General features: G+C 38.9%; 1 protein-coding gene across 2 annotated transcripts in view; it reads right to left on the reverse strand.

Annotated features, from left to right (window-relative positions):
* CNTN5 (contactin 5) overlaps positions 1 to 23,847 on the reverse strand; it is a 1,681,138-nt gene that overhangs the window by 404,437 nt on the left and 1,252,854 nt on the right. For both annotated transcript variants that reach the window (XM_070803337.1, XM_070803338.1), the window contains exon 9: positions 12,027 to 12,129. In XM_070803337.1, coding sequence (XP_070659438.1) covers positions 12,027 to 12,129 — 103 coding nt within the window. The remainder of the gene's footprint in view (positions 1 to 12,026; positions 12,130 to 23,847) is intronic.

Here is a 23,847-nt window from a genome sequence, read left to right on the forward strand (position 1 = left end):
AGTTGCAGGATCACAGAAGAGGGATGTGTGTGGGGATGAGGTCCAGGAAGGGGTTGTTCATGGCTGATTAAAAGATGAGCTTGAAAATGTAAAGTGGAATTTGTGCTGGTTGTTAAATTACTATCTGTAGCTTCTTCCTCACTCTGCTTTGTGATACAAGGGCCAGGACTCTAGAAACCACATTTCTGTACTGCAAAGAGAAGGCTCTAGAAAGAGGCTGCAAGACTAGAGGAGGGAGAAAGGATGTGCTCTGTATTGCTCCCTCTGTGCTTGAGATTCCTGTGAATGGCACCTCAGTGAGGCATTCTTCCCTAAGCAGCAAAGGAATCTAGTTTGAGTTTTTCCAACACTTGTAGCTCCAGGTACATCACCTGGAAAACTTAGCTCCAACCCCTCGCTGGTGGAGGCTTCTCAGAAGTCTGGGTCCCAGAACGGTGCCTCCAAACTTCTTAAATTTTAGTAATGGAACACTTCCGCAGCCAGAGAGATGGTAGCTGCTTCTTGTACTTAATAACTCTCCATACTTCCAAGTTCTCATTTTGCTCTACATGACCTTGTTAACAACTTATACAGATCAGACTTACACACTGAGCACAATCACTTGAAAATAGCACCAGCTTTCTTTTTTTCCCTTTTCTAGTGCAGTTCTTTTTTTAAAAAATCTTATTTTATATTAGAGTTCAATTGATTCATGATGTGTTAGTTTCAGGTGTACAGCAAAGTGATTCAGTAATGCATTAAGAAATAAAAAAGGAGGGAGACTGTGCTCTACCTCCTGAGGAATGAGAGGGCTTACAGGACGCTGTGGCAGGGCGCCCTGGCAAGCCCCCTCCCCCTCTACGCAAACCTTTAAAAATTTGTCCAACAATTTCTGATTTAAGGCGACTACCCCACCTCCGCTTGCACCTCCCAGGGCCTAGGAATTCCCCAGTTTACATCCAAAGCCTCCCAGAGCATTGCCTAAGGCTGAAAAAGATAAAAAAATTTTTTTTCTTTTAAACAAAGGAGCTTTTAAAGAATACACAATGTAAAGAGCCTGCTCCTTGCAGAAAACCCCTTCAGGGGGCCTCACGCAAGCAAAAAAAAAAAAGAGAGAGAGAGAGAGAGAGAGAAATAAAAAGAAAAAAAATTGAAAAAGCAAAAGAAAAAAATAATAATCGTAATAAAAAAAAGGATTCTACAAATAAAAAATGTTTCTCTTATGATCAAATGGGGCATTTTTGTCGGCGGTGTCCTGCTAAACAGAGACAGCAAGCCGTGCTAATCAACGTCAGGTGGCTTGGGACTGGACCTCCGTTCCACCACGGCAACAATATTAACCCCTGACATGCCGGTTGCTACGATTCCAACGGGAGTGGCTAGCCCCTACCTGAAAGCATTGTAAGATTTGTGCTGAGGCATAGCTCACTTTCTTTTCAAGAAATTTTTGGTGGTGCCTGGTGTAGTAGATTCTAATTATATTGAGAAATTAAAGTTTTGATCTCACCACTTACCAAAACTGTGCAAATTAATAAAGGTCAAAGAGTAACACAGCTTTTGCTTTTTACCTTATTATCAGATAGAAAAAAAACTTGACTTCTCAAGCTAGGAGCCACAAAGCATTTGGATCTAGTGATCTAGCCTTTTGGGTGCAGGAAATTACAGCTCCAAGGCCTTTAAAAGATCTTTTAATTCAAGGCAATAAAATGTCAAGGCTGAGTTATGAGCAGTTATTTAGGCTTTTTGACATTTAAGAGACCACACCTTTAATCTTTTGACTGCTGCTGCTGCTGAGTCACTTCAGTCGTGTCCGACTCTGTGCAACCCCATAGACGGCAGCCCACCAGGCTCTGCCATCCCTGGGATCCTCCAGGCAAGAACACTGGAGTGGATTGCCATTTCCTTCTCCACTGTATTAAAGTGAAAAGTGAATGTGAAGTCGCTCAGTCGTGTCCGACTCCCGATATATTGTAGGGTTGTTTCCTCATATAGAGACTGCTAATATTCCAGAAAATAAAACTACTATTTTCTCCTTGTTATCTGATTTACAGAAAGAAATTAAACACAGAGATAAAAATATTTTGTGGGACATATTAGAGCCCATTCTGTCTTGCCCAGCCCTTTACATGAAGGAAATGCTTTGGCAGATGCATTGACTAATGTTATCGCTTTAAACTTATATAAAAAGTTGATAAGGCCAAAAATTCTCACAAAATTCACCATCAAAATTCACCTGGTTCAAGGTATAAATTTCATATCCCGGCCAGATGTGTTGCTAACTTATCGGAGAGAGTATGCTTATATTTTTCCTCAGGACACAGATTCTCCGATTTGGATCCCAGACAGACTGATTTGTCAGGTAATATTCCCCAAAGACCAGGTTCACAGCGTGCGCACTCATTCGCTCAGCCCCCCAGCCAGCTCTCGCCTCCACGCCGCCAGCTGCGCCCCGCACCCTCCTCGCTGCACCCCGTGACCTAGAGCAAAGAAGTTTGTGAGTGAGGGCCAGAGAGGAAAGTGCACCTGCAAAGTGCCGTCCAGACCAGCGCAGCCCCACGGGCAAGAGGGAAACACCCTGAGCCCAAGCGGCAGCGGCTAGCCCAAGTCTGTGAACCCCGCCCCTCAGCCCTCAGTAGGTGCTGCAGCCTGCAGCCTGCCGCTCGTGTTCTGCCTCCTGCTGCTGGGGACACTGCTCCCCCGGGCCGACGTCTGCAGCTGCTCCCTGGTGCACCCACAACAGGTGTTTTGCAATGCAAACATAGTGATCAGGGCCAAAGCGGTCAGTAAAAAAGAGGTAGACCTAATATAGTAACTTGTGAACAATGTATGTTTTTATCTTGTTTAAACCCTCAATATAATGTTTGCTCCTTTGTAGTGTTACAACATCCACCTTATGATGTAACCACTTATTGATATGATAATTATGGTCTATGATGATTTGTGGGCTTACTTATTTTAGGAATATCAGCTTTAATAGCAGCAATTACTTCTGTTACTGTGGCAGCAATATCATTGACTCAACAAGTGCATACTGCCCAATTTGTTGATACCATGTCTAAAAATGTTTCTCTAACTCTAGCAACACAGGAATCTATAGATAGAAAGTTGGAGATGAGGGCAGATGCCTTAGAGGAAGCAATAATGCATATTGGGACTGAGTTACAGGCTTTAAAAGTGAAAATGGCTCTGTCATGCCACGCTGATTACTGGTGAATATGTGTGACATCTTTGAAGGTAAACGAGACAGATTATGAATAGGAAAAAATTAAAAATCATATTTCAAGTGTTTGGAACAGCTCTGACATTGACCTGGACTTAGGGAAACTTCATAATCAAATACAGACCCTGGAACACTCTCGACTGGATTTTACCGCCGCTGGAGCAGCTAATGACTTTTTTCACACCTTCTCTAACTTTATTTCTGGAAAAAACATTCTGTCTAATATCTTTAGTTATGCTGCTCTTGGTGCTCTAATTTTGCTTCTCATAATCATTCTTTCTTGTACTGTCAGGATTCTTCAGCAGAACATTCAGAAGCTCACGACTGAGCTGCATCTGGCTGTTTTAAGAAATAAAAAAGGGGGAGATGCCAGAAGCCAGCGTGAGGAACTCCGCCCATGGCAAAGGTCATGAGGAAGGAGGCTTGGCATACACAAAGGCGGGATCAAGCCTCAGGAGTCCCCCTGGAAATTCTTGAGCATCTACCCCAAAAACCAGAGTCTGCCTACTTTACTGCTTTGTGCTCTCACCTACACCTCTGACTTTACGGGGGGCTGTCCCCCACCACCTCTCTCTGAAAAAGAGTTAACTTACAGCTCCAGTTAATAAAGTTCCTCGGTGTGATAAGAGTGTTTCAACCTACAAACTCCTTTGGAAGTCCTCTAGCCTTCCTGAAAATGTTCTTCCGGCCACATGTGATTGTTCACAGCCTTCCAACCGTGAGAGGCATGAGATGTTCTAAACTGTCTAAATATAGATTCCTTTGAGCAGTTAAAAGATTGATTAGAAATTGTATTGGTGAAGGGTTTTTCACTTGTTGGGCCAATGTTTGCTGCTAAGTTTCCATATCCCTTACCTACTGTGTCCCTGGGTGTGTATTGATTAATGTAATTGTTGTATAGGAACGTAAGTAGTAGCTTTAATGTTTGTAACCTTGGAACCTTGAGTTAATTCTTTTCTTTTTATAGCCCACCACACCTTTGCCCTAAAGGAATGCAACTTTATCTAATGCTTTCGGAGGGTGGTGCCTGACTTTAGAATAATCACCTTTAGAGAAAAATATGTTTTCTGAAGAAAGGGTCATAAAATGTTAACAGGCCTCCTGGCCAGAAGATGATGTAAATCACCTAAACTTTTGCATATGCTAAGTTTGCAGGAAGAAAGCCTGGCTTTGATTAGGATCAAGGACTGCTGTCCTTGCATGACTCTACCCCTTCCTCCATTATCCTCTATGCACAACTTAAGGTATAAAAACTACTTTGGAAAATAAAGTGCAGGCCTTGTTCACCAAAACTTGGTCTCCCCATGTCGTTCTTTCTCTCACCTTCTGGCTGAATTCCCATCTGGAGCGTGGAGGCTTGCCAAGCCTACTAATTTTGCCTGGGCTTCTAAGATCTGACCAGGGAGGCCTTAGTGTCTCCTCTCCTTCGGGAGAATGGGAGGATGCCTGCAGCCTATGTAGGTGATGCAAATTCCTTGTCTGGAATTTTATTGGCTTTCCACGTAAACCAAGTTATTCAGCCTCTTTTCTGGGCTGAATTTTCCTACTGAGCTATCCTTATTCTATTACTCTTTATATCTCTAATTAATATTTAATTAAAGCTATTGCATCCAGTTCGCCGACGCCATCCCCACTTCGAATTCCCTGGATCCACTGGGGCTGGACCCCGGCAAGTGGTGCCCGAACAGGGACATGCATGCGTGTCCAGTCACTTCAGTCATGTCCAACTCTTTGTGACCCTGTTACAGACTGTAGTCAACCAGGCTCCTCTGTCCACGGGATTCTCCAGGCAAGAATACTAGAGTGGGCTGCCATGCCCTCCTTCAGGGAGTCTTCCCTACCCAAGGATTGAACCAGCGTTTCTGATGTCTGCTGCATTGGCAGGCGGGTTCTTTACTGCTAGCACTGTTAGGGGAAACACACTGATTGAAATCGCCCACCCTGGCCAGGCACCATAGTAACTATTTGCATGAGTTGTTTTATGACAGGAGATCCTGTAAGGAATAAGGAACAAATAAGCCACCACCAACCGGAAGAGTTCAGGAAAGGTGGAAAGGAGACACTGTGTGCCTGTCCACTTCCCAGAATCCCTCTTGCTAGCATCCATGTTGGCTGAGCAATGCGTGCGTCACCAGGAAAGACTCTGAATTAGAATGATTGGCCAAAGACTACCTGGAAACTAATCCCATCACCATAAAACCCAAGACTGCGAGCCACGCAGCAGAGCTGTTCTCCTGGGTTCTCTTACCCTGCTGCTCTCCACCCGGGTGCCTTTTACCAATAAAATCTCTTGCTTTGTCAGCAGATGTGTCTCCTCGGACAATTCATTTCTGAGTGTTAGACAAGAGCCCAGTTTCAGGCCCTAGAAGGGGTCCCCCTTCCTGCAACAGCACCACCTGGGAAGCCCTAATACATATACATATATCTATTCTTTTTCAGATTCTTTTCCCATATAGGTTAGTACAGATTATTGAGTAGAGCTCCCTCTGCTATATGGTGGATATTTGCTATTTATTTTACATATAGTAGTGCATATATGTTGGGGCTTCACAGCGGTAGGGGCTTCACTAGCGGTAAAGAACCCACCTGTCAATGCAGGTAGACATAAGAGATTTGGGTTTGATCCCTTGGTCAGGAAGATCCCCTAGAGGAGGGCATGGAAACCCACTCCAGTATTCTCGCTTGGAGAATCCCATGGACAGAGGAACCTGGCAAGCTACAGTCCATAGCGTCACAAAGGGTCAGACATGACTGAAGCAATTTAGCTCGCATGCATGCAGTGTGTATATGTTAATCTGAAACTCTTAATTTATCCCTCTCCTCCTCCAGCCTTTCCCCTCTGGTAACCATAAATTTGTTTTCTAAGTCTGTGAGTCTGTTTCTGTTTGGTAAATAAATTTATTTGTATCACTTTTTTAGATTCCACATGTAAGTGTCATCATATGGTATTTTTCTTTCTCTGTCTAACTTAGTATGATAATCTCTAGGCACACCATATTTAGAGATAACGTTGAAATGAAATATTCATTAGGGTCCTAAGAGAGTCCTTACTTGCATTGTCCTTTAACCTTTTTTCTCTCATTTCCTTTCAAGAGTACTGTGTCCAGTGTTTAAAAGCCAACCTGGGAAATATCAAAGGCAGTGCTTCTTTCCAAACTAAAGTCATGAAGCTTAATGCTGAGTAAGAAAAGGCAACACCCTTCATTTCTATTTCCCCCACATGCCACCAACCACTTTAAAACGTTGTATAATAATGTAGTTGCCAAAAGGCAGCCAATTAAGTCTGCCTGACTCTAACCTTCTACTCTTAATAATTCAGTCTGAGTGGGCAGATGAGTGGCAGGCAAAAGAGAAGGTTTAAAATGTTCGTTTCCAACCCTGATCAGTACCATTTCTCTCCTTTCAGAAAACATTGCACCTAAATTGTTAGAAGACAGACAGATCTTATTTTGTTATTGCAGCAGTGTGGGGAAAAAGCTTCTAAGCTTCTACTGCCTCTCTGATAGCCCGTTTGCCTTTTAATAACTTTTTTAAACACTTCTACATTATACTTATTCTAATTTCGCTGGCTTTGTCCCATATTGTTGGAATTTCTCCCTCTCCCCACTTTGGTGAAACTGGAGAACAGCTTGTGGTGATCTCTTGATAATAATCTTCCATATGTCTAAAACAGCCTTTTCTTTCCAAAGTGATTAATTCACCTCCCCATTTTTACACTTTGCTGTATTTCCCAAGCCTTACACACCTTTGTTTCCCAGTGGATCCTCTTTAAACATTTCCCATTTCCCACCCTCCTGGGGGAAATCATACCTTTGCTGAACTAAACAATACTAAACATATCATGTGACAGTCACTTCATGAATTCTCTCTGTACTCAGTGTTGTATAATTCTATTTGCAGAGAGATTTCCAAGGTGGTATAAATAGTACTCTCCTGTTGTATTCTTTTGCAGTAGCTTATAGAAAAACCATATGATTTTTTAAAAGTTCAGATTTAAGTAGAGATTTCTTTAGAAGCAAACTAACAGCTTACAACTTTACTATTGGCTTTTAAAAGTTTATTAAGGGGTGCTTTTGTTTTTATAAAATATGTTTCTTTTCCATAAAGTGGGCATTTTTAATTGAAGTGTGGTTGATTTACAAACTTGTGTCAATTTCTGCTGTACAGCAAAGTGATTCAGTGATACACACACATATATCAGATTAGATCAGTCGCTCAGTCGTGTCCGACTCTTTGTGACCCCATGAATTGCAGCACGCCAGGCCTCCCTGTCCATCACCAACTCCCGGAGTTCACTGAGACTCACGTCCATCAAGTCAGTGATGCCATCCAGCCATCTCATCCTCTGTCGTCCCCTTCTCCTCCTGCCCCCAATCCCTCCCAGCATCAGAGTCTTAGGTACACATTAAAAATATCCTTTTTCATTATCCTATTTCATTTAATCATAGGACATTGGATGTAGTTCCCTGTGCTATATAGTAGTATCTTGTCACTTATCCATTCTATACCAAACAGCTTGCTTCTGATGCTTCCAAACTCCCACCCCATCCTCTCTCCTCCCCCTCCCCCTTGGCCACCATCAGTCTGTCCTCACTGTCTGTGAGTCTGTTTGTTTTTCATAAATAAGCTCATTTGTGTCATGCTTTAGATTTCACATTATAAGTGAGATCATATGGCATTTCTTTTTATTTTTCATATTTTTATTGGAGTATAGTTTAACATACTATAGGAGTGTGTATATATATATATATATATACACACACACACATATATATCAGATCAGATCAGTCGCTCAGTCATGTCCAACTCTTTGTGACCCCATGAATCACAGCACGCCAGGCCTCCCTGTCCATCACCAACTCCAGGAGTTCACTGAGACTCACATCCATCGAGTCAGTGATGCAATCCAGCCATCTCATCCTCTGTCGTCCCCATGGAGTATATATGTATATACATATACATATATACATACACACACACACACACTATTGGAGTATAGTGTAACACAGCTTTACAATGTTGTGTTAGTTTCAGGTGTACAACAAAGTGAATCAGTTATACATATACATATATCCACTCTTTTTTAGATTCATTTCCCATATAGGTCACCACAGAGTATTGAGTAGAGTTCCCATTGCTATGTAGTAGGTCTTTATTAGTTATCCATTTTATATATAGTAGTGAGTATATTGCAATCCCAATTGACTTTTTATTTAACTTCAAATTAGACAGGTTGGTGAATATGTGTGATACTAAGATACAGTAAACTTTGGTAATCTAAAATAATTTGCCTTTCTGCTATTTTCCTTCAAGAACACAGAAAATGTTATTAGTTTATATATCTTTAAATTATCTTTTGTATTTATTTGTTTTTTAATTGAAGGATAATTGCTTTACAGAATTTTGCTGTTTTCTGTCAAAGCTCAACATGAATCAGCCATAAGTATACATATATATCCCCTCCTTTTTGAACTTCCCTCCCATCTCCCTCCCCACCCCACCCCTCTAGGTGGAAACAGAGCCCCTGTTTGAGTTTCCTGAGACATGCAGCAAATTCCTGTTGGCTATCTATTTTACATATGGTAATGTAAGTTTCCATGTGCAACTATAGCTGTATTAATTTACATACTCTAAGTTGCAATAATTGAATGTGTTTAGGGACAAATTATGTAAAGAGGTAAATGTACTTTTCAAAAAGAGTAAGAACATAGCATTTTTCTTTGTGAGCAGTGGTGGAAGTGTATTTTGACATGTTTAGAAAATAAAGTATATTATTTATTATCTATTAATAAAAAGTATACTGGATTAAGTGGGCATATAGCTTTCAGAGTTCATCTTTTCCTTCAAAAATTATTTCCTGAGTGCTGTGTGCCAGGCACTGTGGTAGGCGTTGGAAATACACAAGTGAAGACTGCAATCAGGATCCCTGCCCTCACTAGGCTTAAAACTTAATGATGGGTACTTGCTGGTTATTCTGTTTGTCTCCCTTGCTGGTCACCCTCATCTTCCCTCAGAATCTCTGCCTTCCTTTTGTATTGCCAACTGCATTCTCTGGGCTTGCAGGCTGGCTTCTAGTTGCCTTTCAGTCATGAACTCAGAAGGAGAAGATCAGAATGCACAAAGAAAATGTCAGGATATGAATTTCCTGCTCCTTTCCTCAGCTATGTTCATCTAACACATCTCTGCACAGCTATAGCTATTGTAGAGTCGCCCCCAGACAACACCGTATCTTCAGGTCTCTGTGCTTCTGGTGACACTATCTTCCACCCTTGCTCATTTTGGCTTCAGGATGAGAATAACTTCTTGCTATCACTAGTCTGCAGATACTTCAGTTTTTTTCTTAGTTCTCTTGGATCTTCAATTTATGCCTAAATTCTTTTGAGTTATCTGAGTCTTTGCAGTTGGATTCCTGACTGATAAAGTGATTTTTTTTTTTTTTTTTATGTAGTGAAACACATATGTGGATACTTTAAAACTGTGTTAAGTTTGATGAAGAAAAATACAAGATTTAGATACAGAGTAATGGGTGTGAGTTATATACTTCAAGTATTGTAGATGAACTCTTAGAAGATGATGTTTAAGTTGAGGTCAGAGAATGAGTGGGGGCCTGGAGAAAACAAGGGCAAAGCCCATGAGATAGAATAGAGCTCAATATGCTCCATGCAAGAATTTGGTTGTCATAATCTATGGGGAACATTTGGTTAAACTACTCTATGTGGACAGACTGAGGGGCAAATTAGCTTGAGTGGCAAGGTGCTGATCGATATCTAGTGACAGGTACTGAAGATTTTGGAAAGACAAAGGTATACCAGGGAATCTTGTACTTATCAAAGTGGGATGCAGCTCAGGTGAGCTGTAGGAATAAAGCAGATGCTCAGGTATTAATTTGAATTGCTGTGATCCTGTTGAGATGCAAAGATGATCTATTCCACATGATAATGTGCTCAACAGAAATTAACATATGTAAAGATGCTATTTCTTTGATCTTATTTACTTTCAACAGAGTGGTAAATTAGTCTTTAGGTAGGGATAAATCTCTTCATAGCATGTTCTTTTTCTTTATTCCATAATTGTGACACTTCACATGAAGAATAGGCAGCAGAGACCTTCTAGACAGTCTGTGTGCTTTGTTCACCTTCCTACATATTTATTTATTTTCATGGGGAAAGAGGGAGTAACAAAGAAGGAGTGGAGAAACTGAAGAAAATATAGTATTAAAAGAACTTAATTTGGCAGTTAGATCCAGCCTAGAATGAAATGGACTTTACAGATCAATTTACTAAGCATATTTCAAGACTTCCGAAAGCAAACATATCAAATTTATTAAATAAGCCTGCCTGGGGAAATATCCCATATTGCTTTTTCTCTATAAATCTAGTTCTTGAATTTGTTTTACGGTATGACCTCCTTTCATCTGTGGCTTTAGTGCAAATTCTGACATTTAAAAATTATTTAACTGTAGGATATACTAAAACCTTTGACATCAAGCCAATATAATTATTTTTGTATTTATCAGAATTGAGCAGTTCACTTGGGTCATTTTCAAGCATACTTGACACCACAACTTTGGAAAATGATGAAAAACATGACTTTTAAGGTAGTATTTAATTATTAATATATGTGCGCTTGGGAATCTTCCTCGGATATCTGCCAAGTAACTCCTGGATGAATTTTAAGTTATTGAAATATACTTCCTCTTACAGGCATTTTTGGTGGACTGCTCAACACTTTTGATGGACCAAACAACAATCTATTTTGTTTTTAATTGACTATGATCTGACTCCTATTTAGATTTAAACAGAATTGCATGTTACCTCAGATAGTTTTAATATTAGAAAACATGGTGATTACTATTGTTATGCTCTAAAACACCTTTTATTGGCAGAATTTTTCATATTTACTAAGATTTTCACACCCACAGACTAAGCCTACTACAAATATATTTATAGAGCATGTTTTATTTCCAAGTATGTTATATTTATGCTGTGGGAGTTTGCTCACCATGAGTGAAGTTGAATGATTAGTAACTCTGATAGAGATGCATTTATGCAAATTATAATTATAGAGTCTAGAAAGGACTCTGAGGTCTTATCACCATAAAAAAATAAAACAGCAACACTCTATTTAAAATAAATCATAATACTCTAATCAAATATAATCAAAATCTCACTCCTGTTTTTATGCTCAATATTTTTATTGTAAACATCATTGACAAGTGATTATACATTGTGAGATTTTAAATCTCCGAAATAGAATCATTAAGCATAGCAGGCATTAGAGTGTGGTATAAATCATCTTTCTGATTTGGGGAATAATAGCATGTTGTACATATTGACAGCTGATGCTATTGTTATCATTATTCCAGAAGAGATTAAAGTAATCTATTGGACCAGTGTGACTATTATCTTTGTGATTTTTATACTCTTGCCTTATTATATCTTGTCAGAATATATATCTTTTACATAGGGAGAGGATAGGACCTCATCCCTTTTTTATTTACATCATTGCTGCATAAAATTTAAGAATGATACTGAAATTTTAAGACAAGTAAGCAAAGACATGTGAAGCTCTTCTTTTATTACATTTCCTTTATGTTAAAATAGCAAAATTATATACATTACTGCTCAGAGAAATGACCAAAGAGATAATTATAATTGGTTATTTCATCAATTCCCACTTGCCTTTCTTTAAAAAAATGAATAGCCACCAAGGAGCTTCAAGGTTTGATTCAAGGAAAATAAAATCTAGCAAAGTAAGTGATATAAAAATAAGACATGTCACATTTTAATAAACAATTGTGTCTAATTATAGAAGTATGTGTACTTACTTGCCAAGTGCAAAGCACTCCATCTTAACAGTTGTTCCCTTAGCAGCTGTAACCGTGAAAGGGAAATGGACCTCAATTTTCGGCTCATATTCTCCCATCACACCTGGGAAACAAAGAATAGTCTTTAAACATTAAATGAAGGTCACAATTTATTTCCAGTTCTGGAGATGTTACATTGAAAAACACTGTGTTGTCCATATCTGTCTGAAGACGGCTAAATTTTTGATGCCTTGAAATAAGACGTGCACACAGACTTAAATTATGATGAAATTCTAATCTATCTTTAAGGACTGGATTGCATGTATATTCAATACCCTTTAAAATAATAATTATTGAAAGTGCCAATCAACTGGTAGTTTAGCTACTGATTATATTTCAGAGGAAATAAGTAACTATGAACAAATCCCATGGTAAATAATAGTGTTGTTGTTGTTGTTGTTGTTGTTGTTTTAATAAATAAATGCCTCAGAACTTTGTCATTGTCAGGTAAATGAATGCTTGTTAAGTCAACATATATTTATTGAATATTTATTAAATATCTGTAATGTGCATACGGAGAAGGCAATGGCACCCCACTCCAGTACTCTTGCCTGGAAAATCCCATGGACGGAGGAGCCTGGTAGGCTGCAATCCATGGGGTCGCTAAGAGTCGGACACGACTGAGCGAATTCACTTTCACTTTTCACTTTCATGCATTGGAGAAGGAAATGGCAACCCACTCCAGTGTTCTTGCCTGGAGAATCCCAAGGAAGGCAGAGCCTAGTGGGCTGCCGTCTATGGGGTAGCACAGAGTCGGACACGACTGAAGCGACTTAGCAGCAGCAGCAGCTGCATAATGTTCATACATTCTGTTAGGCATTGTGGGAGATACAAAGATGAATTATCCATGGGTTGTGCTCTCAAGCATTCAAGTGTATTTTTAAAAAGCAAGTGTATTCTTAAAAAAAGAAACAGTATATACTCAAGGGTAGGAGAAGAATGGGGCTTCTCTGGTGGTGCAGCATAAAGAATCTGCCTGCCAATGCAGGAGATGCAGGTTCAATCAATGTGTCGGAATCTCCTGGAGAGGGAAATTGCACCCATTCCAGTATTCTCGCCTAGAAAATTCCATGGACAGAGGAGCCTAGCGAGCTACAGTGAGGTCTTCTGTTCATGAGGTCGCAAAGAGTCGGACATACTAAGGATCACAAGCACCGGAGAGAGGAGTTATACATCCAAATCATTGTAATGTAAGATAGAAAGTGATGTTAAACTGTTAGTCACTCAGTCGGTGTCTGTTTCTTTGTGACCCGGTAGACTGTAGCCTGCCAGGCTCCTCTGGCCATAGAATTCTCCAGGCAAGAATACTGGAGTGGGGAGCGATTCCCTTCTCCGGGGGATCTTTCCAACCCAGGGACCGAACCTGGGTCTCCTGCATTGTAGGAAGATTCTTTACATCTGAGGCATCAGGGAAGCCCAGAAGGTGATAAGGGCCCTGAATGAGGTATCTTGAAAGTATGTGCGTTTGAGGGAATTATATCAATAGTAAGCATTTGTACAGTGAGAGAAAGATAGGAGAAAGTAAATGGAACTGGAGGAACAATGACAAAGAGATCAGAAACCACCAGGAATAGGAATATCAGTTTCTCTGGCTTCTTTATTTGTGAAGGGAAGTAATACTAGGCAAATTTAGAAATACAAATGGAGTCAAAAAACTAGAGGACCTTGATTATCAGAGTAAGGCATTCAAACTTTAATCTATAAGTAATTTAGAGTCATTGGGGTTTCAAATAGGAGACTGGCAATTTGTGTATATTTACTGTAATTGGAGCAGAGAACAGTAGATCAATTATATTGCTTCAATAATACAAGTTAGAAGTAATGAAAACCTGGACTTGAGTTATATAGCAAAAAAGGAGAAGAGGCATTAGAATGAGAAAATTAAAAAAAAATAAAAAAGACTTGAACTTGGCACACAATAGGGGTCCTGGTGAAAACGTTGTGGGCCTCATCAATAATAACACTAAGATTTCCAGCTTGGGAAAGAGGTTGAGTGATGCAAGTAAAAGAAAAAAGGACATAGCTATGGTGGGACAGCTGACTTTCATTTCAGGAGTATCATCTTTGATGCCCATATAATATGCATCATAATGTGAGAGGACGAAGCTGGTGGTAAGTTTGGGCAGGTGATATGCACTTAATGTCATCACTCACAGGTGGCGGTTAAAGCCATGAGCTTGGAGAGTGTTTTCACAGATCAGAGAACAGTATGCTATAAGAGTCACTTTGCTGTACAACAGAAATCAGCACAATATTGCAAATCAACTATACTTCAGTTTAAAAAAATGAACTAGTGATGACTCCAGTGATTGTGCTCTCTGTTAGTCTTGGAGCTAATTTACTCCAAAAATAATTTTTAGCAATCCCACAGAGGACACAATTATGATTGAGCACAGATGCCTCTCTAAGGAGTGTTTGTGTGCATATTTTGGCATGTCTCTCTTCAAAGGCATATGTGTACATAGAGATCTGTGTATGTGTATAGTTCTATGTGTAATTCCTTGGTGTGTGGGGGATGAGAAAAGAGAGAAAAGAAAGAAACTCAGACAGAGGAAGAAATAATACCATAAGATATGAAGGCAAGATACACTGGACATGCAAAGGGGGAAATGGCCACCATTAGCAAAAAAAAAAAAAAAAACACCAAAAAAAACCTTTATATTTTATATAAACTTTATATTCATTTTTATTATTATTATTTAAATTTTTAAATTTGAGATGGTCTTTGAAGGAAGAATGTGGACAACTTTAGATAGAAAGTGTTTAAGCTCACTGTGAAGATTATCTCAGCTTTTTTTTTTTTAAGTAGATTTTTGCAAAGCGATCATTGAGGAAATATCACCGATTTTTCATCAAGCTTGTGGACACTGGCTTTGTTTAAAACTAGACTTTGGCATCTCTGATGTGTCAGTGGCCTCTGTGACACTCTTTCTAATCTTTAAACTGAGGGAACAGAACTACCATTAATGTAATGTGCTGCTCTGTCAGGCTAATTCCCCCGATTCCTTCCAAGTCTAATGTTCCCTGAGCACCAGAAGCCCGGCATATACCTAGGGAACTAAGCGGTCAGTTCTACAACATCACTCAGAACAGATGTTTAAGAACGTCTTCTCCATCTTTCTCAATAATGTTTTTCCCTTCAAACTTTTTTCTTAGATCATTCTGCCCTGCCCACATATATTTCAACTTCCTTTCTTTTACATTTTTATATTTTTCTTTTTTCTTATATATTTCCTGATGGAAGTATTTGGCCTGCTGGTGATAACTGGCTGAGTGTATCCAATGATGAGGGGTTTATCTTCAATGTCCTAATACTTGGAAGTCCCCATATAAAGACTCCCAGGCATCCTGAGAAGGCAATGGCACCCCACTCCAGTACTCTTGCCTGGAAAATCCCATGGACGGAGGAGCCTGGTAGGCTGCAGTCCATGGGGTCGCTAAGAGTCGGACACGACTGAGCAACTTCACTTTCACTTTTCATTTTCATGCATTGGAGAAGGAAATGGCAACCCACTCCAGTGTTCTTGCTTGGAGAATCCCAGGGATGGGGGAGCCTGGTGGTTGCCGTCTATGGGGTCACACAGAGTCGGACACAACTGAAGTGACTTAGCAGTAGCAGCTGCAGGCAACCTATTCAGTGGTTACCTTTGACTGCCTGCCTGAAGCAGTCCCTGAAGTCAGCTTGTGATCTTCCCATCCCCTCTTAACACTGATTCTGTAGTATTCTTGTTCCTGTCTGTCAGTCTGATGATTTAACAATACATGATTTACCATGATGCCTATTAAACTTAATGCCCTACTTGCAGAGTTCACTGTGAGTGTCGGAAGTTGCTGAGTTCCATAGAATGTTGTATAAAGGCAGTGAAAGTCAGACTGAATTTAGAAAATATTTCTGTACAATTATTTGTAGCACATTGTTTAAAGACATCTCAGAAGAACCTGAATCTCCAAACTTCAGCAATTTTTTTGATTATTTTTTTCCTACCCTAACTAAAATTTCCCTTTATAATCCATTTTAATAATATTTTGGCATTTTTTTCATTAAAGAATGTCTAATAATTGTACAACATTTCAGACCCTTCAAGACTTGGATCTGCCTCTAAATAATACCAAGGTTATTACTGACATGATGGGCTAATAGGAGACAGATACATGTCTTCTCTCAATTCTCTTCCAGATAATGTTTGTGAGTTGCAAAGAAGATATTATTTTATAGTTTCAATTCTTAAGGGTGACTCTAAAGAAAGGCACTCCTCATCGTATTTAAGAAATAATTTTTGTCCATGTAGAGGCTTCTGGTGTTCCTTAAATGATTCCTGTACAGCCAAACACATTATTAAGCCTCACTCTAGGGCCCAGGGGGTTTGTTAACATCTGAACTGGAGAGTCCCAAACAGGATAAACCCAAGGCAAAACACCCCAAGACACATATTAACCAAATTAACAAAGATCAAACACAAAGAACAAATATTAAAAGCAGCAAGGGAAAAACAACAAATAACACACAAGGGAATTCCCATAACAATAACAGCTGATCTTTAATAGAAACTCTTCAAGCCAGGAGGGAATGGCAAGACATATTTAAAATGATGAAAGAAAATAACCTACAGCCCAGATTATTGTACCCAGCAAGGATCTCATTCAAATATGAAGGAGAAATCAAAAGCTTTTCAGACAAGCAAAAGCTGAGAGAATTCTGCACCACCAAACCAGCTCTCCAAGAAATACTAAAGGATATTCTCTAGACAGGAAACACAAAAACGGTGTATAAATTCAAACCCAAAACAATAAAGTAAATGGCAACGGGATCATACTTATCAGTAATTATCTTAAACGTAAATGGGTTGAATGGCCCAACCAAAAGACAAAGACTGGCTGAATGGATACAAAAACAAGACCACCACATATGTTGTCTACAAGAGACCCACCTCAAAACAGGGGACACATACAGACTGAAAGTGAAGGGCTGGAAAAAGATTTTCCATGCAAATAGGGACCAAAAGAAAGCAGGAGTAGCAATACTCATATCAGATAAAATAGACTTTAAAACAAAGGCTGTGAAAAGAGACAAAGAAGGTCACTACATAATGATCAAAGGATCAATCCAAGAAGAAGATATAACAATTATAAATATATATGCACCCAACATGGGAGCACCGCAATATGTAAGACAAATGCTAACAAGTATGAAAGGAGAAATTAACAATAACACAATAATAGTGGGAGACTTTAATACCCCACTCACACCTATGGATAGATCAACTAAACAGAAAATTAACAAGGAAACACAAACTTTAAACGATACAATAGACCAGTTAGACCTAATTGATATCTATAGGACATTTCACCCCAAAATAATGAATTTCACCTTTTCCTCAAGCGCACATGGAACCTTCTCCAGGATAGATCACATCCTGGGCCATAAATCTAGCCTTGGTAAATTCAAAAAAATTGAAATCTTTCCAAGCATCTTTTCTGACCACAATGCAGTAAGATTAGATCTCATTATAGGAGAAAAACTATTAAAAATTCCAACATATGGAGGCTGAACAACATGCTGCTGAATAACCAACAAATCACAGAAGAAATCAAAAAAGAAATTTTGCATAGAAATGAATGAAAATGAATACACAAGAACCCAAAACCTGTGGGACACTTTAAAAGCAGTCCTAAGGGGAAAGTTCATAGCAATACAGGCATACCTCAAGAAACAAGAAAAAAGTCAAATAAACAACCTAACTCTACACCTAAAGCAACTAGAAAAGGAAGAAATGAAGAACCCCAGGGTTAGTAGAAGGAAAGAAATCTTAAAAATTAGGGCAGAAATAAATGCAAAAGAAACAAAAGAGACCATAGCAAAAATCAACAAAGCCAAAAGCTGGTTTCTGAAAGGATAAATAAAATTGACAAACCATTAGCCAGACTCATCAAGAAACAAAGGGAGAAAAATCAAATCAATAAATTTAGAAATGAAAATGGAGAGATCACAACAGACAAGACAGAAATACAAAAGATCATAAGAGACTACTATCAACAATTATATGCCAGTAAAATGGACAACGTGGACGAAATGGACAAATTATTAGAAAAGTACAACTTTCCAAAACTGGACCAGGAAGAAATAGAAAATCTTAACAGACCCATCACAAGCACAGAAATTGAAACTGTAATCAAAAATCTTCCAGCAAACAAAAGCCCCAGTCCAGATGGCTTCACAGCTGAATTCTACCAAAAATTTAGAGAAGAGCTAACACCTATCCTGCTCAAACTCTTCGAGAAAATTGCAGACGAAGGTAAACTTCCAAACTCATTCTATGAGGCCACCATCACCCTAATACCAAAACCTGACAAAGATGCCACAAAAACAAAAAAACAAACAAACAAAAAACTACAGGCCAATATCACTGATGAACATAGATGCAAAAATCCTTAACAAAATTCTAGCAATCAGAATCCAACAACACATTAAAAAGATCATACACCATGACAAAGTGGGCTTTATCCCAGGGATGCAAGGGTTCTTCAATATCTGCAAATCAATCAATGTAATACACCACATTAACAAATTGAAAAATAAAAACCATATGATTATCTCAATAGATGCAGAGAAAGCCTTTAACAAAATTCAACATCCATTTATGATAAAAACTCTCCAGAAAGCAGGAACAGAAGGAACATACCTCAACATAATAAAAGCTATATATGACAAACCCACAGCAAACATTATCCTCAATGGTGAAAAACTGAAAGCATTTCCTCTAAAGTCAGGAACAAGACAAGGGTGCCCACTTTCACCACTACTATTCAACATAGTTTTGGAAGTTTTGGCCACAGCAATCAAAGCAGAAACAGAAATAAAAGGAATCCAAATTAGAAAAGAAGAAGTAAAACTCTCACTGTTTGCAGATGACATGATCCTCTACATAGAAAACCCTAAAGACTCCACCAGAAAATTACTAGAACTAATCAATGATTATAGTAAAGTTGCAGGATATAAAATCAACACACAGAAATCCCTTGCATTCCTATACACTAATAATGAGAAAACAGAAAGAGAAATTAAGGAAACAATTCCATTCACCATTGCAACGGAAAGAATAAAATACTTAGGAATATATCTACCTAAAGAAACTAAAGACCTATATACAGAAAACTATAAAACACTGGTGAAAGAATTCAAAGAGGACACTAATAGATGGAGAAATATACCATGTTCATGGATTGGAAGAATCAATATAGTGAAAACGAGTATACTACCCAAAGCAATTTATAGATTCAATGCAATCCCTATGAAGCTACCAACGGTATTCTTCACAGAGCTAGAACAAATAATTTCACAATTTGTATGGAAATACACAAAACCTCGAATAGCCAAAGCGATCTTGAGAAAGAAGAATGGAACTGGAGGAATCAACCTGCCTGACTTCAGGCTCTACTACAAAACCACAGTCATCAAGACAGTATGGTATTGGCACAAAGACAGAAATATAGATCAATGGAACAAAATAGAAAGCCCAGAGATAAATCCACGCACATATGGACACCTTATCTTTGACAAAGGAGGCAAGAATATACAATGGATTAAAGACAATCTCTTTAACAAGTGGTGCTGGGAAATCTGGTCAACCACTTGTAAAAGAGTGAAACTAGAGCACTTTCTAACACCATACACAAAAATAAACTCAAAATGGATTAAAGATCTAAACGTAAGACCAGAAACTATAAAACTCCTAGAGGAGAACATAGGCAAAACACTCTCTGACATACATCACAGCAGGATCCTCTATGACCCACCTCCCAGAATATTGGAAATAAAAGCAAAAATAAACAAATGGGACCTAGTTAAACTTAAAAGCTTCTGCACATCAAAGGAAACTATTAGCAAGGTGAAAAGGCAGCCTTCAGAATGGGAGAAAATAATAGCAAATGAAGCAACTGACAAACAATTCATCTCAAAAATATACAAGCAACTCCTACAGCTCAACTGCAGAAAAATAAATGACCCAATCAAAAAATGGGCCAAAGAACTAAATAGACATTTCTCCAAAGAAGACATACAGATGGTTAACAAACACATGAAAAGATGCTCAACATCACTCATTATCAGAGAAATGCAAATCAAAACCACTATGAAGTACCATTTCCCACCAGTCAGAATGGCTGCGATCCAAAAGTCTACAAGCAATAAATCCTGGAGAGGGTGTGGAGAAAAGGGAACCCTCTTTCACTGTTGGTGGGAATGCAAACTAGTACAGCCACTATGGAGAACAGTGTGGAGATTCCTTAAAAAACTGGGAATAGAACTGCCATACAACCCAGCAATCCCACTGCTGGGCATACACACTGAGGAAACCAGAAGGGAAAGAGACACGTGTACCCCAATGTTCATCGCAGCACTGTTTATAATAGCCAGGACATGGAAGCAACCTAGATGTCCATCAGCAGATGAATGGATAAGAAAGCAGTGGTACATATACACAATGGAGTATTACTCAGCCATTAAAAAGAATACATTTGAATCAGTTCTAATGAGGTGGATGAAACTGGAGCCTGTTATACAGAGTGAAGTAAGCCAGAAAGAAAAACACCAATACAGTATACTAATACATATATATGGAATTTAGAAAGATGGTAACAATGACCCTGTGTACGAGACAGCAAAAGAGACACTGATGTATAGAACAGTCTTATGGACTCTGTGGGAGAGGGAGAGGGTGGGAAGATTTTGGAGAATGGCATTGAAACATGTATAATATCATGTATGAAATGAGTTGCCAGTCCAGGTTCAATGCACGATACTGGATTCTTGGGGCTGGTGCACTGGGACGACCCAGAGGGATGGTATGGGGAGGGAGGAAGGAGGAGGGTTCAGGATGGGAAATACATGTATACCTGTGGCGGATTCATTTTGATATTTGGCAAAACTAATACAATATTGTAAAGTTTAAAAATAAAATAAAATTAAAAAAATAAAATAAAAATAGAAAGTTTAAATGCAAGGCTTCAAATTATATTACCTAGCTTGAACTGCACTGTAAGAAATAACTAGTTCTTTGAAACTTCACTTTAATAGTGGTGATATGAGGATAGAGGAGCAAACTACTTAGGTATGTCTTATTCTTTAAAGATTTTATTACATTCAGAGATTAAGCTTTGCTTTGTGTTTCATGGGATAATTATGTTAGAGCTAAAATTCACATTAAGTTATATAATTTACCTTCTTTATTTTAAATATGAGAGGGTTGAGTCCAAAGGGTCAAGTAATTGGCCCAAAGTCCTATTGTAAGCTGTTGGTGTGAATGGGACAAAATAGGAGTTTTCTCCCCTTAAGTTTATAGCTGTTTTCTTGACATCACTCTGTTGAGGAATTTTAATCACAGAATATAAGAGTCCAGGCATATCACAAGTACTAATCAATCATTAACTGTCTACCATGGATATTTGGATTATTTCAATGGCAATTTTTAATATGTCATCATATGCAGCTTAGCTTGTAATTTCTTTATTTTTTTCAGTATGCTTTGATGACAAAAGGAAAGAGAAACAGCCTTATAAGACACATAAAGATCAAAATATTAGGCTTGTCTCTTCAGTCAAGGTAGCTCTTTTATTTTTTGCTAACTCCTGGTATTAAGCTAAATATGCTCCAGAGACACTATGTTCTGTCTTCATCTTGTTCCCCACTCCTGTCTCTTCTGGCTTAGTTGGCTGACCCACTTTGGAATTATATGCCATTAGAAGATGACCTCAAATTACTCTGCTGCCAAGTTGCTTCAGTCGTGTCTGACTCTGTGTGACCCCATGGACTGCAGCCTACCAGGCTTCTCCATCCATGGGATTCTCCAGGCAAGAACACTGGAGTGGGTTGCCATTTCCTTCTCCACGAATTACTCTAATTCCTAATAAACAGAAGGCTTCCAGCTGATAGCACAGTACTCTCCTTCTATGTCTTCATGGTTGTTGATTTTCTTATGTATTCCAATTACTTACGAAGAGTTAGGGTGCTTTTCCTAAGTGGAATACAATTTAGAGCAGTGTTTCTCCAAGTGCGTTGGCAGAGCAAAGATACAATGACTTCACAATAATTTGAAAAATTTACTAAAATTTTAGGCTACAGATGGAGAAGGAAATGGCAACCCACTCCAGTGTTCTTGCCTGGAGAATCCCAGGGACGGGGGAGCCTGGTGGGCTGCCATCTATGGGGTCGCACAGAGTCGGACACGACTGAAGTGACTTAACAGCAGCAATGACTTAAAAATATTTGACTGATAACCTCATGTTCAAGTAATGGGTATTCACATTTTTGTCTTGAATATCTTTGCCAATCATACTCTTGTCTTCCAAGAATAGCTACTATTTTTTAGTGCTTATTTTTGGGAAATGCTTCTTCTATCTTCTCTAGCCATGAGAGTTAAATAGGAGCCACTATCTTCCTATAGGATCTGCTGTAGTTATTAACTTGTCACGGGTGTATGACCCAAGCTTGACCAATTAGATTACCTCACTGCCTTGGGCACAATCTGATTCATTGATGGTCAGCTGAGGTTTTTGAACTCCAGACTGGGAGCCCATCTTACTATCTCCTTCATGGCAAAAAAGAGCCTGCATGTCTGAGAGCCACTGAAGCATCTATAATTGGAAGGAGGCAATCTGCCATTGAAGAGAATTAAGCTAATGACAATTTAGATAGAATTAAGCCAATGCAGATAGAGGAAAGATGAATAAAGAGTACTGTTAGCATGTCAGTTCTACTTGGGATTTAGCTACTTGATCTCCCAGTTATATGAAATAAATTTCCTGATTTGTTTAAGTTATTTCAAATAGGGTTTCTCAGTTGTAGCCAAAAATAGCTCTAACTGATAACTCATTGAGCTCAGCATAACCAGTGGTGACTTTATGTCAGATTCTATTTCATAACTTATCCGGTGGCTCGGTGAAAAATAATTTGTCTGCAGTGCAGGAGATCTGGGTTTGATCCCACGGTCAGGAAGTTCCCTTGGAGAAGAAAATGGCTACCCACTCTGGTATTCTTGCCTGGAGAACTCAATGGACAGAAGAGCTTGGAGGGGCTACAGTCCATGGGGTCAAAGAGTCAGACACGACTGAGCAACTAACACTTTCACTTTCATCATGGTCTAGATTAGGCAAAGTAGAAAATGAAATGGTGGTGGTGTATATCAATATACACAACCCACAATGATTCCTATTTTAAAACATTGTACATTTTAATAATGAATGAAATCCTAATAAATATAAATACCCTGTATCTGTATTCTATATCTATATATCCACATTGTTGTTACTGTTCAGTTGCAAAGTAGTGTTGGACTCTTTTGTGACCCCATGGACTGTAGCCCTCCAGGGTCCTCTTTCCATGGGATTTCTCAGGCAAGAATACTGGAATAGGTTGCCATTTCCTTCTCCAGGGATCGTCCCAACTTAGGGATCAAATCCATGTCTCCTGAATTGGCAGGTGAGCTCTACCACTGAGCCACCTTGGAAGCCCCTATATATCTACATATTTCCTAGTAAAAGAGGATAAATTAAATTGGAAATGTATAAGATAAAGTACTATGGAAGTTTAGAGGAAGGAAAGACTATTGACTAAGAAAGTTGAGAAAAATGGGAGAACGGCTTTAAATGGATTGTGACAGTGGGATCACTGAAGACGCAACAATGGAGGGTTAGTGACTCTTGAGTGGAGTACCCTTTTAAGAAAAACATGGAAGTGAGATTCTGTTTGGAATTTTGTTGTTGTTATTCAGTCACTAAGTTGCATCTG

The sequence above is a fragment of the Bos indicus genome, chromosome 15 (genome assembly GCF_029378745.1).
Source record: "Bos indicus isolate NIAB-ARS_2022 breed Sahiwal x Tharparkar chromosome 15, NIAB-ARS_B.indTharparkar_mat_pri_1.0, whole genome shotgun sequence".
NCBI lineage: Eukaryota > Metazoa > Chordata > Mammalia > Artiodactyla > Bovidae > Bos > Bos indicus.